At 36.1% G+C, this 19,493-nt stretch overlaps 1 protein-coding gene across 4 annotated transcripts in view; it reads right to left on the bottom strand.

Moving 5' to 3' along the window:
- Positions 1–19,493, bottom strand: part of Agmo (alkylglycerol monooxygenase) — a 309,056-nt gene that overhangs the window by 121,778 nt on the left and 167,785 nt on the right. The window contains exon 13 of one of the 4 annotated variants that reach the window (XM_028768814.1): positions 12,199–12,347. The exons of the other annotated variants lie outside the window; for them this stretch is intronic. Coding sequence (XP_028624647.1) covers positions 12,333–12,347 — 15 coding nt within the window. The 3' untranslated portion in view covers positions 12,199–12,332. Of the gene's footprint in view, positions 1–12,198; positions 12,348–19,493 lie in introns of those variants that run through there. 4 annotated transcript variants of the gene reach the window in all.

Below are 19,493 nucleotides of genomic sequence, written 5' to 3'. Positions count from 1 at the left end.
TCAGAAAATTGTATTAGTATTAATAAGAGTTGACCTTTTAAATCACCTTTATTATTAATTGAGTTTTCAAAATAACATTGTAATATTCATGATCTATGTCAAATATTTACTATATTCTCATCTGAGCATCCTATATTTCTAAGTAATATAAAATATAACTGAGACAAGCACAAATACTGAGATTAAAATGAAAGGTTTTGAGTAGTGTGGGAAAAAATTTTAGTAGATACAGGTTACTTTATTGGCAGTTATGATATTGTAGTTATTCAGAATGTGTTACCATCCAGTACAGAAACATAACATAAAGGGTCAGATTCCAAAAGGATCATTGACTGGAGCCATGTACAGACCCAGTTAGCCTCTTCCTTGGTTTACCTTGCTGATATTGTATTTTACCTCTATGTGTTTGGGAATGATATGTTCATCATACTTTCAGCTTTGGTTTTGAAGTAATAGGAACCAATATTAATAGGAAAAGCTTCATTTTGGCTTCCTGCCTGATCTGTAAAGTGATCATGAATCATGGGAAGTGACAAAAGAGAACTCTTTATTACTCCTGAAATAGTTGGTAAAACCAGCCCTTCAGGTAGGTTAAAGTAGTAAAGCTTACAAGTTGAATCTGGTAAGGGGACAACATATGAAATGTAAATAAAACATCCAAAAAAAATTAAAAAAAAAACAAGTTGAATCTGCATTCATTCATAGAGACAAAGAACATGGGTTTTCAGTAATAAGTTTTTCTTTAAATATGCATAGAACTCACTGAAGACAATGGTATTTTCTGTTTATAGACACGAGAACATAAAAATAGTAAGACTTGGGACTCAGAATGTAGCTTAGTGATAGAAAACTTGCTTAAGTAGCAACTGAAACATTCTGTGTGGGCAGAAAGGAGGAAGAAGGAGAAGGAGGAAGGAAGGAAGGAAGGAAGGAAGGAAGGAAGGAAGGAAGAAACTTTCCAGTTCCTAAAGTTTATACAAATTAAAAAGGTAGAATTCCAAACTTGAGAATAAATAAAAAATAATCATGCCTTTCCATTTGAAAAATTTAAAAAAATGATTAACTATGTCTAAGACATGAAAGTACATGGTATATAGTAACCACTATCCTTTATTGCATAAATAATGTGCATAAATATATGTATATCTTAGAGTCTAAATGCTTTATACAATGCTAATACAACAAGGTTACTCCTTGTCTTAAAATAGGATAAACAATTTCAGGTCTATAACTTCTCTCATGAGCAAAAATAAAACTTTAATTTATATATGAACATAGATTTCCTTGATTATCAAAAGACAACTTCTTAATAAAGATGCTAGGTCTACCTGGGTGGTTTGATTCGTCTGAGTGGTTTGACTGTATCTCTAACCTGACAATGTCAGCAAATTTTATCTCTGTGTTGACATTCCCTCTTAGTCCTATTGCTTTTGGCCAAAGTGAGATTGTGTTTTCCTGAGATGCAAAGAATCAAATGTGAGAAATTAGACAAATTATCTGAAGTTTCTCAGTTTCACAATTGTGAAACTCTAGAATTGCCATTCCTTCAAGCTGCTTCTATATCTTTCTGGAATTATTCTAACAAATTTCCGATGTTTCCTGTCTCATGGCCTCCTCTGCCTATTCCTTCTTTGTAAAGCTACTTTGCTGGTTATACAAAAAAGCACATCCAATAAAATATGTACTAGTCTTAAAAGTCGCCAGTGGCATCCTGCGTATGTTTCTCATCCATACACAATTTTTCTGGAGTTTATTTTGTTTAGTTTTTCTAATTCCATCCTTGGTCCTTTCTAAATTCTCACTTAATGCTACAGCTATATAGCGACATTTTCAGTTTCTTACCCTATTTTTCCCCTTCCAATCACTAAATGAAGCTACTCAGTTAAGGTACCGCCTCTGTTGTCTTTAAGATGTGAAGAAATCGTGGTAAACTCATGCTTACCACACAAAGATCCACCTTGGAAATTTTGCTATCCATCACAATTATGTATTTTTTATGTTCCCTTTATATGCTCCTTAATATAGTGCTGTGCATCATTTTAATATGCACTTATCATACACTATTGAAACAACAACTCAATACTAAAAACTGATACGACCTCTAATTGGTTTAATTTTTCTCCTTACTCTGTATTGATCCCATGATTGTTCTAATCATCTGAACAATAACAACTACCCACTATTTATACTTCCACTATTTAATATTTACTATTTAACATAGCCATAAAGCATACAGAAATGCTAAATCTTTACTGTATAAGCTAAAATCTTTACAATAAATGTTCAATAAGATACTTTCAACAGTTCTCAGGAGTTCCTATTATTATCTCCAGAAGGCTTAAAATTCACACAATATTCCTACATATGTTACATATCAAAATTGGGTTTGCAAGAGTTCTGCCTTTCTGTCTATAGCCACTATGATGATGGGTTCCTCAGAAAACTGGTACTGAATAGGTATTCCTTGGGCGCATGAGTGATGAGTGGATCTACGTAATTTGAGTAAATGGAACGCATATCACACGTGGGTACTTGAATAACAGTAAGCTAATTCTTCCCAAATGTTCTAACAGAAGGGTTCCTTGTATAAACAGAAATCATCTTTTAAGCATATTTTGTTGCTAATAGAAAGAAAAATGGTCTTTTATGATAGGTATACTTAAAAGGGCCTTAAATTCAGGTATGTTTTACAATCCAATAGGAAGATTCTTTGCCATACAAAAGCTATCATGGAAACAGACAACTCACACTGGATGTACTGTATATTAGTTTTCAATCAACAATGTAAACAATGTAATAGAAACATTACATGGATTCTACAATAAGATAAACCAAGCCACGTTTGCCAAGCCAGATGTAATCACTCAAACTCCACTGAGAAAGAGGTAACCATACTATTTGGTCCAGGTCCCAAGTATTTTATTTAGTAAATAACTTGGTCTTTGTGTACTCATTTTTTCCTAACACCTATCTCCAACATTTAAACATTACAGCATTTCAAGTATGCTGAACTTAAAATTCAGATGTAAACAGGACATGTGTTAGTCTTCTGTTTTTAGGCTGTTTTGTAAAGCACATCACACACACACACACACACACACACACACACACTCAAGTTACATTCAGAACAATCCAGCAATGCAATAAGAGAAAAGATGGTAACATAAAAATATTACTCAACACTAAAATATAAAACCAGAGAAAGCTGTATGCAACATATTCTTTTGAGGATTTTAATTTAATGCTGATTTTCAGTAAAATACCAGTTGTTTGAATTGAACCATACATTCTTATCTTTTAAAAATTATCTCTGCTTGTTTATATTGAATGCTTTAGTGATTGTGTGTCATATCTAAATGTACAAATTTTATGTCTAATATTTATTTCTTGTGTCGCCATTAAAAATTACTTGTAGGTGCAGGCATTTGTGCAAAGTGAAGGTGCCAATTTTTAAAAAGCTCAACTGATGAGCATTGGAAAAGGAGTTAGCTCTCTCTATGTTTATGCCATAGGTTTTCACCAGCTTCTTTAAACTATGAGAAGAAACCTCATTTGTTTCCACGACTTAAAAATCACAGGGATGTATAACCTCCATTTCCTCTATTTGCCAGCTCACCTTAGAGATGAGGCCTGAAATATGATATGAGTCAAGAATTAAGGCCTTCTCTGGCACATGATTTCTCCACTAAGACTGCTTCTTCCAAAACTCAGTCCTGACCTGATGAAGTATAGCGTCTCAGGGTAGCCAGACCATTGAATTGTTTCTAAAGCATCTAGTGTTTAACATTATCCTATTTTACCTAATAGGCACTAACTTTATAACATAGTTTTATATGTAGAAAATACTTCTGTAGTCTTATAATATTCAGTTATCAAAAATCTGTGCCGCGCCGACCCCGACCAGCGGGAAGAAGACGCAGGACACCAGGTTCCTTCTCAAGGCAGTTTACTCAGGAAGCTTTAGCACTCTTCAGATAGCTGGAAGATGGCCCCGATCCCGTCCCAGGCACTGCTTATATTCACTGCAGACATCTACAGCAAACACGCCACGTGGCGGTTCTCCATAGGTCTCGTCATGACACATCGTGTCAGACCACTGGCTGGCACAGCCTAAATGCCAAATATGGACTTGTTTACTCTACGGTGTTCGGGCAGCCGTCGCCATCTTAGGGCAAGGTCCTCTTTTGCGCCTTACAATAATCTACATTCAAACAAATTATAGACAAGTGATAACCAAAGAAACCTCATAAAACAATGGGATTTTTCCAAAATTTCTTGTATCTTTCTTGTGCTTAAAAGGATCATCTCATTCGTGGTTGCATTGCACGTACATATAAACTTATGACCAATGTGTATATTTATTCTTTACTATACAGCAAAATGAAGAAAGAGCAGCTCCAAGCATTTAACATTTGGGGAAAGATTAAGAAGAATATTGATTCTTGGGTGGGGGACAAAGGTTATCTTTAAACTTTTCAAGAAAAATACATTCAGCTGTGATTTTAAAACCTTTTGATCTAAAATTTTCAGTTCATTCAATATCATTTTAAATTTTAAAAAGTAATCCTGTGCAGATAAACTATACATAAGGACTGGATTTAGCTTATGAGTTCAGAGGTTTATTACTGCCTTTACTTGTGAGGGGTGAGTCACTATGTTAAAACAGTCTGTTAGCATTATAATTTTGACACAAGATCAGACCTGTCTTTATGGCAAAAGTAGTTACTTTATGCCGTTACGTTTAGAAAGTAAAATTCTCAGGTGGGAGACAGAATGGTGGAAATGATGTATCATGTAAGTATAATACTTATGTATGGAATTTTAAAAGTAAGTTAAAATTTTAATTGAAAAGATGAGAGTAGAAGTTCATTCATGGATTTCGATTTCTAAAGGCCTTTCTGGAGGCAAATTGCTGTTCTGTATGTCTTTCCTGACATTGCTACTTATCATGTTGTGTGAGCCTGTTAGAGGGTCCGTCTAAAGTGATGAGAATGCAGAAAACCCTCCATATGCAATTCAAATGGAGAAGCTTAGCTTCATTGAGCAGGCTTTTATTGTCCCAAGTGCATCCTAATGAGCCCACTCTACCTTCAAAGGACATCTGACTTACTCATCTGTGTCTCCTCTCTGGAGAATCTCCTATCAACATACATTGAAAAGGAATTATATGACAGATGACTTAGGATGCTACTGCGTAGTGATAAGCAAGTAAAATTGTATTCCATGAGAGAAAAATAAAAATGATCAAAGGGCAGAAGGGGAGATGTTTCTGGAAGAGAACACTGAAAACCAGGACTAAGAAATTAGTCTTATCGACAGAGCATGCATGAAGGAAGACTTGAATTTGATCTCTAAAATCTTCTCCACCCCGAGAAAACATAGAATATCTAGTGAAAGAGTGTCATATGGAAAAAAGGAGAGAAAGTGTGGAATGCCAGGTAAAATGAAACATCCTGCAATGTACCCTCTGGCTATATGAATGCAGCACTTCTCAGTTTTGTATTACTTTATCATAACTAGACTAGATTTCTTTATATTAATTCCAAATAAAACACATAGAAAAATGTTCTTTTTTTCAGAATCTCATCATATGGGGATTGGGTGAAAAATTTAACAGGTAAACATCAGCCTTAAAAGTTCTTCTGGGAATCGAAGAACCTGAGGTACAAGTACCATATCAGGTAGAATAAAGGAGTGTTTAAAAAAATGGAAGAGTGAAGTTAATGATAAGTAGAAATTATATACAAAAATTATCAAGAGGATTCAGAAAAACATCTGAAGAGCATTTAGTAAAATTAAAAAAACAAAAACAAAAAAGAACAAGAACAACAACATAAAAAAAAGTGTTTCACTGTGATTTCCACACAGTATCGCTAATAAAATATGGACAAGCAAATCTGCCTAATGTATTCTGATTAAACATTTCAACATGTTTTTTAGAGAACAGTGATGTGTCTCACATTGAGGTCTCTCCTTCTGTGAGTGACACCTCAGTGACATATCTACAACTTTATAGGAAAAAATAAACAAACAAACAAAAACCAGCTATCTGCCTCTGACTGTTGTTACTGAAGGCACATGGATAGTATCTTCCTCTTACTCAGTGTTCTTTCTGCACACTTTTCAACAGTTCTTGGCATCAAGCTTCTCTACAAGCTTTTTTTAGAGACTCAGTCACTTAAACCAAAGAAACTGGCCAAGGTGTTCTAATTTCTAATATTCTAATATTCTCTCAATTGTAAATTTGTTCCTGGCTCCTTTCTTGTAATCTCAATAATTTTCCCTGGCTTGAGATCCCCATGAACTTTCTCTTTGCCACTAAGGAAGCTTCCTAATGTGACTTTAAATCAAGAAAACTGGTTTTCTATTACCTCCTTTGATTTTTTTTTTTGTTGTTGTTATTTGGATTAATTTTCAGGTAGGAATTGACATGGAGTTGAGTACATCCAGGATACCTTCAGGACCAGTATCACCTCAACTGAGTTTTCCATGTTCTTATATCCAGTAAAGCAGGAAATTCTATGACCAACTGCTTTCAGAGCCCCTGGATTATATTCTTCTCCACAAGTTAATTATATAAGTGCGAACTTACATTCAATTTTACCTTTTAAAAGATTTTAAAATATTTCTTAGATATTTTTAAACTTTGAGACCATTATATAGTGACATGTCTCCCTTCCCTTCCCCGCTCTAAACTGTCCCATATACTCTTCCCCAATCTCTTTCAGATTCATGACCTTTTATACATTAATTATTATTACATGTATGTTTGTATATACATATATGTTTCTAAATAAACCCTAGTAAGTCCATATCAAGTTACTTTTATATATCTTTTCAGAGCTCAGGGTTTGGAACTAGACCAACAATTTGTCTGCTCTTCCATGGGAAAGACCTCTCCCATACTCAATTTTACTTAATTGCCTGTAGTATTTGTGTAGGTTTGAGACCTCATGGGCTTTTCCCCATCTACTTTGACATGGTCCCTTTTCTCCTCCTCCTCCTCCTCCTCCTCCTCCTCCTCCTCCTCCTCCTCCTTTTTCTTCTCCTCTTCCTCCTCCTCCTCCTCTTCCTCCTTTTTCTTCTTCTTTTTCTCCTCTTCCTCCTCCTCTTCTTCCTCCTCTTCTTTTTCTTTTAATGCAGTTCATGTTTGTACAGTCATGTTGGTGAGACTTTGTGGGTATATTACTGATATCACTAGGAAACACAATCTCAAAGCAAACTCCCTGATCTTCTGATCCTTAACTTTATTTCCTCTCCCCTCTTCTGCAATTTTACCTGACACTAAGGTGCGGTATTGTTTTGTATATGTATACACTGGGATTGGGCTCCATCACTGCTATTTTTAAGCTTTTTTTAACACTTACTCTGTATCCAAATCTCAGCCCCACATCGCTCCTTTCTTCCCAGTTCATCCTTACAAGTTCCCCACCTCACTGCTCCCATCCCTTCTCCTCAGAGAAGGTAAGTCGCACTGGGTACCACCTCACACTGGGGCATCTAATCCCAACAGGTCTAGGCACATCTTCTCTCACTGAGGCCCATCCAGGCAGTCCAGGTAGGAGGGAAGAGGATGGAAGACCAAGCTTTACATTTGCTACAGATGCGTAGGGGCATTTTTATTGGTTGTAATTTTCTATAGTGATCTCCATCTGTTGCAAAGATAAGACCTAGTTGACAAGAGGGAAACCATGTCTAGGACTGGAAACTTGGTTAACTGCTCATTGATAGTGGAGACACTGAGTTGTTATTGGAGTGATTAGTGAGTGATTATTAGAGAATAATCTGCAAACACTAATTTACTAAGGCAGTATTATCCCTAACAACAATCTATCAACATTTTCTTATAACCACAAGTAGGTGTACTCAACAGGCATCATCAAGAAAATGTATCTTTGCAACATAAGAACTTTATCCTTTGTTCTTTTTAAATCACACTCCGAGCATGGAATCCTAAATGTGGAAATAGTGTTGGAACGGTTTCTCACTCTCTTAACTTCGTGGGTCATGAAACTGAGAATTAAAAGGCTTTCCACTTAGTATTAAATCCTTACACCAGTGCATCTAGAATCTGAGTCTAGTTTTATGTATGTATGGTATATATATCAGAGTAAATTAAATGTTTGCTCAAGGCTAGACCGAGACTGTAAGAGACAAACGCAGGAAAAGATAGTGTATTCAGCTATGCATATATTCCAGGTTCCCCAGAGAGATTTACTACATTGAATTTTGATGGGAACTCCAGCTTGCATACGATGCAGCCGACTTAAAAGGCAGTAGAATCGGTGCATTTACCAATGATTTTGGATTCTGTAAAATGTATAAAGAACATACTAAGTGCAGAATGAGCTTATGGGTGATGTTGAAAGCTTCGACAAGCATCTCTGCGTCAGCATTTCTCTGAATTGCTCATCCCAGTGCTATTTGGATACTGTTTTTGCTTCATCTGGTGGAAGTCTCCTCATATCTGAGAGTCAGAGGGAGCAGATTTCTGTTTTCTCCCATCTTAGACTTTATGACTTTTCTTGTCATTGTCCCTCAGGCCTGCTATTTCTAAGTACTGGGGTTTCATAGTGAACAGATTTTCTTGCACATCAGACAATCTTTAAGACGGGGATATATGGAATACTCTACAAAGAGTGGCATATTGCTCAAGGTTTCCATGTTGCAACGATCTGAACAGGTAAATTCTAGAATATTTTTGAAGACTTTATGTAGTCTTTTCTCTTAACTATAGGCAGCCTGGATTATTGATGACATTCTGAGTGTCTCTGGATATGGAAAAATCACAAATGATTCATTCTTTTTAAAGATAATTTTTCTCTTATTGTTATTCATATGTGGAATTTCCCTCTTGAATTTTTTAGGCACACAGTGACCATTAGCCAGCTTTATCTCAGAGTGGCAGGCATCAGACATTCTTACACTCTTCTCTTTAGAAATCAAATTTACCATGGGCGGATGTCTGCATGAGTCTTCCCAAGAATTTAAATTTAAGTTTATCTCTGTTATTTTGAAATAAATAGATAGTACAAGAGTGGGTAAGCACTACACATCTCAACTATTGTGGGACAGCAATAGCCATATTTTGTGGGGTAACAGCAATGATAGTTTTTTAACTTAGGAAGCTGTATAGATATCTCAGCATTTAAGAGCACTTGCAGCTCTGACATAACTTGGTGACTCAGTTCCCAGCACCTATATCATAGAGTTTAGAACCCCTTGTAACTCCAGTTCCAGGGAACCAATGCCCTCTTCCAGCTTCTGAAGGTATGAAGTATGCATACATACATACATGTAGGACAATGCACATACATATAAAATACAAACAGAAACATCTAATTCATTTCCAATTTGACTATAAGGCATATCCAGGAACTAAAACATTGCATTGAATGGTGTCATTGGATGGCAAGGGGAGTTGATAGCATTTCTTGATGGAATAAATGATTAATGTAGTAATGAAATCCTCACTTGAAACAAGTGATTTCTTTAAACAATGTAAGAAATAAAATTACACTTCCAGTAAGTATGTCTGTCCCATCCCAGAGGAAAGATAAGACCATGAAGGTCACTAAAGTTCAAATTAAATGCTATTGCATATGTATGCATATTTCTCTGTATGTATTATGTATGTATGTATGTATGTATGTATGTATGCATGCATGTATAATTCTAAAGTGTTAAAAGTCAAGGTGCACTGTTGACTAATAGCTTTTCACTATTATGTAGCAGTATAATAATTGAATAATGTTAAAAACCTAAATCACATGTAAATTAACATGTATAAATAAGTAATGTGTTCTATTAATTCACATTATTTTAGAAAGTAGATTCTGATTTCCTTTAACCTTGACTATATTAGTTTGTCAGCCTATTCACATGATGAAGAAGAAAATAAAGGTTTCTCCCCCTTTCACCCCCTGAAAGAATATCCCTATTCAACTGTCTAATCTTTGGGTACAACCTCTTGAGGAAAAGGCAGATCTAGTACACATCTTCACTCTCCTCATTATAAATGAAATAAACATACAATTCTAATTTAACTTCACTTTCAAAGGCACACTAGATTGTCTCTCAACATGTCTTGCCTATTAAAAAAAATTTTATGATGGTAAATAAACCCTGGAAAATTCCTCCTCAGACTTTACCACCCGAAAATGCAGCTGTTGGCCGCCACTACCAAGGCCTCACAACTCTAAACTCACGTGCAAACCTCATCAAGGGCAGACATTTCTAATTGATTCCAGAAGGATTTCTTTTGCTTAGATCAGGGAGCAGAGGAAGAATAATGAGCAGCTTTTCAGAGGGAATTGGGGGTTAGACTGTTGAGAGGAGAGGGGTGGGGGCTTTTAAAATCTTGGGCTTGGCCCGAAATGCTTCGCAATTTTACGGTCCATTGGCCAGAGCATCTGGAATGAGGCATTCTAGCCTTGTGGTTAATGATGGTGCAAGTAGTTTACAGACCATGGAGAGCCCAATCTAGCCCTCGCCGTGTCTTTGTAGAAACCAAGGGTATGCTCTCCTAAATATCCTGTGCCCACTCCTTGTGGGAAGATTCCCTTCCAATCTCAGGTTTGAAATGTGAAAGCCCATCCAGCAAGGATCCTTACCTATTTTAATCATTTTAAAAGTTGAAATAAAAAAGGAAAACCGCACATTAGTGCATGTATGTGTTTAATTTCATGTGTGTTGACAAGGTTTTCTATCACAAGCTTGTGTTTGCTTTTATTTAAGGCCTCCTTGATAATGTATGGAGAGTGTCGGATGCTCAGGTCATAAATCACAGCACAGAGCCAGGCACATGCTGGAGAGGAGGTACAATGTGCCGCTCTTTGTTATTTCAAATCAGGGACAGGTGATTATGTAGGAAAAGGTGTGTGGAGGGGCATTGATATTTAAATGCCAAGAAGAAAACCAAGAATGATATGGAAATAATTTCTTTGGAGAAAACATTTACTTTAAGCTGAGTTAGGAATTCACCTTTCTGTCACTGACTGACTATACCCACAAAGGAGTCAGGTAGTAGCGACGCCAGGAAGAATGCAGAGATGTTAAGTCAGAAGGCTGGAAAGCACAAAGCTAGGCATGCCTCTCTATTTTTATCCAAACAATATAATTAATAAGGAATGTAACCATTTGAGAACTTACTCAAAATTCCAAGGTTTGTGATGTTAAACTGAATTCAACGTTTACCCTTGACAGGGGATCATTTCCTGTTTTCAAACAAAAGTAAAACAGAATGAAAGCAAAGAAAGAAAAGAAAAAAGAAAGAAAGACAAAAATGAAATGAAACAATCTAATACTAAACTAAAAATAAATATACTTAAGCTGCTTTTAAAATATAAAGCATTATGTTCTTGGATGTGAAAGTTTCTTTCTAACATCTGTAATCTGATGTTCACAGTATTTTTTTGTTAATCAGAAGTAGTCGTCCTGTGTTACTTAAAATACATACATAGAATAACAATGTACAAAAACCGTAGGAACTAAAATCTCTTCGAAAGTAAAGTTCAGAATGCAATTTCACTTGATGGATTCTAGTGCTAATACCTTTTATAAGGATGATGGGAAGAAGCAGCGTAGGTAAAAATAGACATATCTCCTTTTGCTTTTTTATCAATAAAGACGCCAAGATATTAGAGCTCACTATGTAGCAAATGGCAAAGAGCAGCTTCAAACTAATTGTCATCTTCCTCCCTCTGCTTTCCTGAATGCTGGATGCACAGGCAACAGGCTGTGTATTTTAATTTGTAGCTGTCTTAATGAGCTTATGCAAAGCTATCATACATGACTATTTCCTTGGGTGTGACATGTTGGGAAATACCACACAAAGTCCAGTATATTCATGGGATCATTTACAGTTTACTTTGTCAAAGGTAATATATTTCTCCCTTTTTATGCAGAGAAACCCAATAATTTAGTGCAATTGTATTATTTTGTTTACTTGATGATTCCTTATTAATGGAAAGAAATTGTGATTACTAATATAAGAAATTGACTATATATATATACAATTTATATGATATATAATATATTATATATCACATATTATATATTATATATAATTTATATAATATATATCACATAAATTTTGAGATAATCATCAAATGTAGAACTTCCTAGTTTGGCTGGATATGTTGACCAGTGTTTCAGGGATTCTTCTGTTTCTCTTTCTACAAATATGTGCTAGATTACCTGGTTTTCAATATGGGCGGTGGGATCAGTACCCAGCTCTTCCAGTTCACATAGTCAGACTGTCAAACATTGAGCAATCTTTTCTGCTCAAAGAAGATAACTTTAGCAAATGTACAGATGTTTTCATATTCTGTTTAGACGAAGAACTTCTGAAATCCCAGAAGAAGAAAATCAAACAGAAGAGGTTTGAAAGATATGAAAGTAAAACAAACATAGAGCAAGAAAGAAAATACAATAAATAATAAACATGTAATACTGATTTCTATACCAAGCAAAAATTGTGATTTTGAAGAAAAAATTATACTATTTAATACTCTAGATGATCAATGAGTGAGAAATCTGAAAATTAAAATTCAGGTGGTAAAACATATACTGTACTAGTGTTGAATTTTACAAATGCTTTGGAAAATGATATGACTTTAACTCAAAAAAAATTTAAACACATATTTTATAGAGTCTAGAAAACCAATACCTATCCACGTAATTCAGCGAAACTCTGTATATGCACGTGCATATGGAGATTTAATACATTAATTTTCACTGTATTACTAAGCCAGGAAAATGTAGAAACGACTACTAGTATGTGAATGTAGTATCTTGATATAGAAACATGGGAAGGTATTTTTAATAATAAAAAATGAATAAACTACAACTAAATGAAACAGAATAATACATTTTAATAAAATATTCAATGAAATAAATAGGACAAAAAACATAAATGGTGTGATAACATTTTACTATTATCAATTTTTTAAAATAATTAAGGGCTTTAAGATAGCCTATATCTCACTGGGTACAGGCAAGTACAATAAAGGGGCTAACTTCATCAGGTTGTTTTCCAAACTTCATATGGCCATATGATGGTACCAATAATTCACTGGTCTTAAAACATTATGATATTCTCTAGACAGGGTGCAATCTTTTATCTTTAAAAATAATTTAATATTTAAAAAGATTGTAAATGGCTAAAATTTTAAAAACATATAAAGTAAAACTTCAATTAAATTTAACATAACTGCTACTTATATGTGCAGAGTTTGTAGTCAATAAAGTATTTAAAGTCTGCATAACACCAAAATGTACATGATAAAAGTGCATTTGCTATGAATATAATAAGATTCATAAGTTTGGTTGAATGTGTGGCTTAGTTTCATGTGGAAATAAAATTGTACATTGAAAACCATAGTGTATATACCAATGAAAGTCAGATACATCCTCTCTTTACATGCCTAATGAACAGATGTAAAGTTGAAATGATATGGCTGGCTGTAAACATATTTGTCTAGCTTCATCATTTACAGCTACACGCTAATCATCATTGTGATATGTATCCAGCCATGTGACAAGTAGAAGTATTTATGCCCCTACTTCATGTGTGCCCTTCTGCAATCAATCCCAAGGCCCTCTTAAACAACAGAAATCGACATTTCTCCAGCTGTAGAATCACATCTCTTTGCAGATTTCTTTGATGAACAAATGTCATAAAAGAGTAGAATTTGGGGGGGGGAGGGTAACTTATGTTATACTATCATATCACCTGCAAATAGCAAAATTAGACATCAACAAACCAAATAACCCAATTAAAAACCTGGGTACACATCTAAACAGAGAGCTCTCAACAGAAGAATCTCTAATGGTTGAAGAACACTTAACGAAATGTTCAACATCATTAGACATCAGGAAAATGAAAATCAAAATGACTCTGAAATTTTACCTTATACCAGTCAGAAGAGCTAAGATAAAAAACTCAAGTGATAGCCCATGTTGGCAAGAGTGTGGAGCAAGGAGAACACTCCTCCATTGCTGTTTGGAATGCAAACTTGTAGGATCACTTTGGAAATCAATTTGATTGGCAGTTTCTCAGAAAACTGGGAATAGTTTTACCTCAAGACACAGCTATGCGGCTCCTGGGAATACATCCAAAAGATGCACCACTTTATCATAAGGATGCTTGCTAAACTATGTTCATAGCAGCTTTATTCATTAGAGCCAAAACCTGTAAACAATCTAGATATCCTTCAATTGAAGAATGGATAAATAAATGTGGTATATTTACACAATCGAATATTATTCAGTTATTACAAACAAAGACATCATCAATTTTTCAGGCAAATGGATTGAACTTGAGAATATCCTCCTGAATAAGGTAACCCAGAGCCAGAAAGACATGTATAGATTGTACTCACTTATAAGTGGGTATTAGCCAAAAAATGCAGGATAACCAGACTATAGTCCACAGACCCAAAGAAATTAGGTAATAAGAAGGTCCCAAGGGAGGATGCACTAATCTCACCCAGAAGGAAAATATGGTCATCTAAGATGGATGAAGAGAGGGAATTGGGTAGGAGAGGAGTTGAGGAGCAGAACAGGGATAGAGATAAGGTGTGGTGAGTGAAGGACAGGAGAGGGCTGGGAATAAGAATGGAAATCCTTGGAGGGCTTCTCTGGAACAGCTGGAGGCCCGAACAAAGGCGAATATAAGGAGTCTATGGTGGTGAACCTAGCTGAAATTCCTATCAGAAGGGGATAGAGAGACTGAAATGGCCACCTCCTGTAGCCAGGCAGGACTTTCCAGAGGAAGGAGGGAGACATCAATCTTCCCACAAAGCCTTAAACCCAAAATAGTCTTTCCTACAAGATGTGCAAGGATAAAGATGGAGCAGAAACTGAGGGAACAGCCAAACTTGACTGCCACACTTAAGATCCATCCTGTGTGTGAGAGCCAACCTCTGACACTATTGATATTCTGCTGTGTTTTCAGACAAGAACCTAGCATAACTGACTCCTGAAAGGCTTCATCGAGCAGTGGACAGAGGCAGATGCAGAGACCCACAGTCAAACATCAGGTGGAGCTTGGGGTAACTTAAATAATGGGGGATAGATTTAAGCAAGCCAAAGGGGTCAAGGACACCACAGAAGACCTCCAGAGTCAACTAACCTTAGCCAATAGAGTCTCACAGAGACTAACTGGGCCACCAAACACAGAGCACATAAAGACTGAACCTAGGTCCCCTATATATTTGTAGGAAAGGTGTAGATTGGGTTTCATATAGGACCCCTAACAATTGGATCAGGGGCCATTTCAGTCTATGTTCACTGTAATTGGATACTCTTCCCCTACCTGGACTCCTTGACTGGGTCTCAGTGAAAGAGGATGTGCCTAGTCCTTCTGGGATTAGATGCTCCAGAGTAGGGTGGTACCCAAGTGTGGGGGGGGGCTTCTACTTCTCTGATGAAAAGAGGAGGGGGTATATGTGAGTAGGGACTTGTAAGGATGGAATTGAGAGGAGAGGAGGGAGGAGACTATAAACAGGATGTAACGTGAATAAAAAAATAAATTACTTAAAAATTATTTTTTTAGGGCTGGAGAGATGGCTCAGCAGGTGAGAACACTGACTTCACTTCCAGAGGTTCTGAGTTCAAATCCCAGCAACCACATGGTGGCTCACAACCATCTGTAATGGGATCCAATGCCCTCTTCCGGTGTCTGAAGACAGCTACAGTGTACTCATATGCACTAAATAAATAAATCTTTAAAAAAAATTATTTTTAAAAAATGTATGAATTCTGCAGGAACCCTGCTTTATGGAGTATAGCAGGTTCATCGCTCCTGTGACTGCCCTTGTGAACTGAACAGTGAGGAGCCATGCAGAGTTACCAGTGTCATCCCACTGAGCTCCTCCTATGCCACTTCATCTCAGCTGATTCTTGAAGGTTAATGCAGTCTAGGGGGAAGCCCAGCGGAAGCAGCAGAGTGACCTTTCCAAGAGTATGAGGGAAGTAATTCTTTATTGGAGGCCATTAAGTTTTGGGGTAGTGTGTTACGCGAAAAATAGAACAGCAAGAAATGTTCAATTTACTATGTTAAAAAAAATGTAGAGATAATTTAAAAAGAAATGAAGAAAATCCATTGAACCATGACAGTGCTAACTGCTGAGCCTTCTGCTAATTTTTATCAAGTACGTGGGTAACAGAGGCCATCTCAGCATGCAGTCTTTTCTATGTAAAATGAATACATACTTAATAATTCTTCTATTTAGTTGAAAAATTATTTCAATATGCTTTTCTCAATTTTGTTGAATGGCATCCAATGGCAGGTGCTGTAAGTATAAATTTAATATTTATTGAATAAATGAAATTTGAACTGTTCTGTTCCTGCTGCTGTGAGTGCTTCTGTGAATTGTAGCTTGTTTATCATTGACATCACAGAAAATATCCACATGTCAGTGAATGCATGCCACACTTTCCTCCCTTAGGATTATTATTTTTCAGTTGCACTCATTTTTTTCCTAAAAAAAAAAATCACATGGTGACACTTTCTCATGAGCAAACAAAGGGGTGTGAACTTGGGTGGATGGCAAAGTGAGGATGATGCTGGGAGAATCTGAGGGAAAACATAATTAGAATATAACATATGAAATAAGTATATTTTCAATAGAACACACATATATTTATTTTTAAAAGCAGAAGAGGTTTTCACTACTGTGGTAGATACAATCATAGATTCTAAGGCATAGAATTGTCCAACGCCTAAATATATTTAATGTTTTTCATCTTATTAGGAAAGGGAAATAGAATAGACAGTTATGGATGGATGTTCCAAGGCTAGAATGGGAGAAGCATCTGGGGGGGAGGAGAGGGGAATTTGGGACAGAATATGGTGGAAAACGAAAACTGAGTAGCACTTATGGGATAGTATGAAAGCCTACTTCAGTAGAAACCTCCTAAAATATGTACATATATGAAAGTGTTTGAAGTGGAATCACCAAGTAATGGAAGAAGCACATCTCCATTTGGTCATATATTGTCACCAAAAGAAGTTTACAGTATTAGGATTGGGTTATATCTAATTAACTTGTTGGCCATAGGTGCCCCACAGGAATCTCCAAACAACCCAGGCTATTGTCAAGACTAGGGATTGCTTTCTACAAACTGACAGCATGGCCATTGCTGAGAATATACACATCCCATTGAACACAGAAATATTGAACTGGTGATTGTGACTACATAGAACCTTCACCCCTATGTTTCAGTGTTTATTGGTACAGTACCATAACCTTATATACTTTCAAAAGAGAAATGTAAAAACCAAGCCAGCCACAAAGCTTTTACCTACAATGATGTACTCCCTGCAAGATATACCAGGGAAGAGGCAGCACAAACATTGTAAGAGCAACCAACCAATAATTTATTTGATTTAAGACTCACTCCAGAAGATCAAACCAATGCTTCCATCCTGCTATATTCATATTTCAGTGTCTTGCTCAGCTGTCATAAAAATGCTTCCTCCTTCAGCAAATGAGAACAAATATAGACTTATAGGCAAATGTATGCAAGATTCACAGACCTTGTACCATTTAGCCTATTTAAGGATGTCTGCATTAAATACCTCCCTTCAGTGTTCAGGGAACCCCATAGCAAATGCTGTAGAATGAGTGTAAGTGCCCGAAGGGATCAAGAACATAAAGAAAACAAGACCCTGTAAATTAATATGAGCAAAGCACATCTGATCTCACAGAGAAGAAGCAGTATGCATGGGCTTGACTGAGTCTGTTCCACATTCTCTGTGCTTGTATTATGTTTGGCAGTTTAATGTTTTTATGAAATTCTTCAGTGTACAAAAAAGTGAGTCTCTGATTCTTGTACCTTCTCTTGGGCTCTTTACCTTCTGTTGGTCTGTCTTATTCAGCTTCAATGTGATAGTTTTGTTTTATTTTTTATTGGTTATTTTTATTTATTTACATTTCAAATGTTACCCCTCTTTCTGGTTTCCCCTCTGCAAACCCCTGATCCCATCCCCACAACCCCTGCTTTAATGAGGGGGCTCTACCCACCCACCCACTCCCTCCTTACATCCTACCATTCCCCTGTGCTGGGTCCTCGAACATCCCCACAGGACCAAGGGTCTCCTCTCCCATTGATGCCAGTTAAGGCAATCCTCTGCAACATAGGCAGTCGAGTAATGGATCCCTCCATTTTGTTTTATCTTATTATATTTTATTTTGTTATATTAAAAATGAATGAATGAATGGTTAGCCACTGGAGTAAAGGTTAACAATTGAACTGTCACTTAAACTTGATGGGAGATGGAAAATCAGTTTTCTCCAATAAAGTCTTTATAAGACTCCTTATCAATATTAGCTAGCCCATTTCTTCCTCATTTCTTGTATATACTAAACCCGTCTTCTTTGTCAGTATTGGATAATAATTGTGTCATATTCCTGGGCTTCTGGTATATGCCCACCAGAGTGCATGCTAGACTTTACCTCAGCTTTTCTGTGTCTGTCCTTTCCTTATACCCTCATTGCCCCATTCAGGTCAAGTCCAAAGCTGTGCATATAATGGAACAAGATTTTGATACTTAGATTTTATTTTTTCTGCCTTCTAACCAGAAAATTCACCTTGGTTTTACACAGTAAACTATATGTTATGCTCTCCTTTACTTTCTGAAACATATTAAGAACAAATAAAGCACCTTAATTGACTTATTTGAAATCTTCTACTGCATTGCACATTTCAAATGTATTATTTATAATTTTGAAACTAATCTATATTTATTTTGATTCCCTATTTTTATATTCTAGATCTAGATTTTATCTTATGAATAAGACACAATTGCTTAACAGTCACCTGTGAGTGTCATCACATGATTCTCACTGTTGCATCATTATGGGTGATAATACCAGGAGTTCCATTACATTTGCATCAACCCATGCATATTAGCATATCATTCTTATAGCATAAATTCATATAAATGAAGAAGTTGGTCAAAGTATATATGGCTTTACTATGTCAAACTTATTACAACATTTTATCAAATTTATAATCATTACAAGGTATAATTTTGCGTTGCTTTATGTGGTAGTTAGTAGTGACAATTTTGAAGTTTTGATTTCTTTTAAAAACACAGATATATTATTAAAAATATGCCTTTATTTTCATTCCTGTGGTAGAAGATGATAAAGATGGACCTGCTTCACAGCAGGGATTGTCCACAGCAACTGACTATGATTTGCCGTGTGCTCTAGCAGAAGGATGGTTTTGCCACTGCAGGTAGTTTCTGCAAATGTGTGATGATTGGAACTGAAAATTTTTCAGAGAGTATATAAATGCCAGACCCAATTGGTGGGTTGTTGATTGTTGTTGGTTACTATTGGTCATGGTTTGTTAACTATTTGTACACGAAGAAGAAGAAGAAGAAGAAGAAGAAGAAGAAGGAGGAGGAGGAGGAGGAGGAGGAGGAGGAGGAGGAGGAGGAGGAGGAGATATCTGACAGTGTTGATCAAAGTTGCCCC

Source organism: Grammomys surdaster, unplaced genomic scaffold (genome assembly GCF_004785775.1).
Source record: "Grammomys surdaster isolate TR1022 unplaced genomic scaffold, NIH_TR_1.0 188, whole genome shotgun sequence".
Taxonomy (NCBI): Eukaryota; Metazoa; Chordata; class Mammalia; order Rodentia; family Muridae; genus Grammomys; species Grammomys surdaster.
This window is presented reverse-complemented; position numbering and strand designations above follow the sequence as displayed.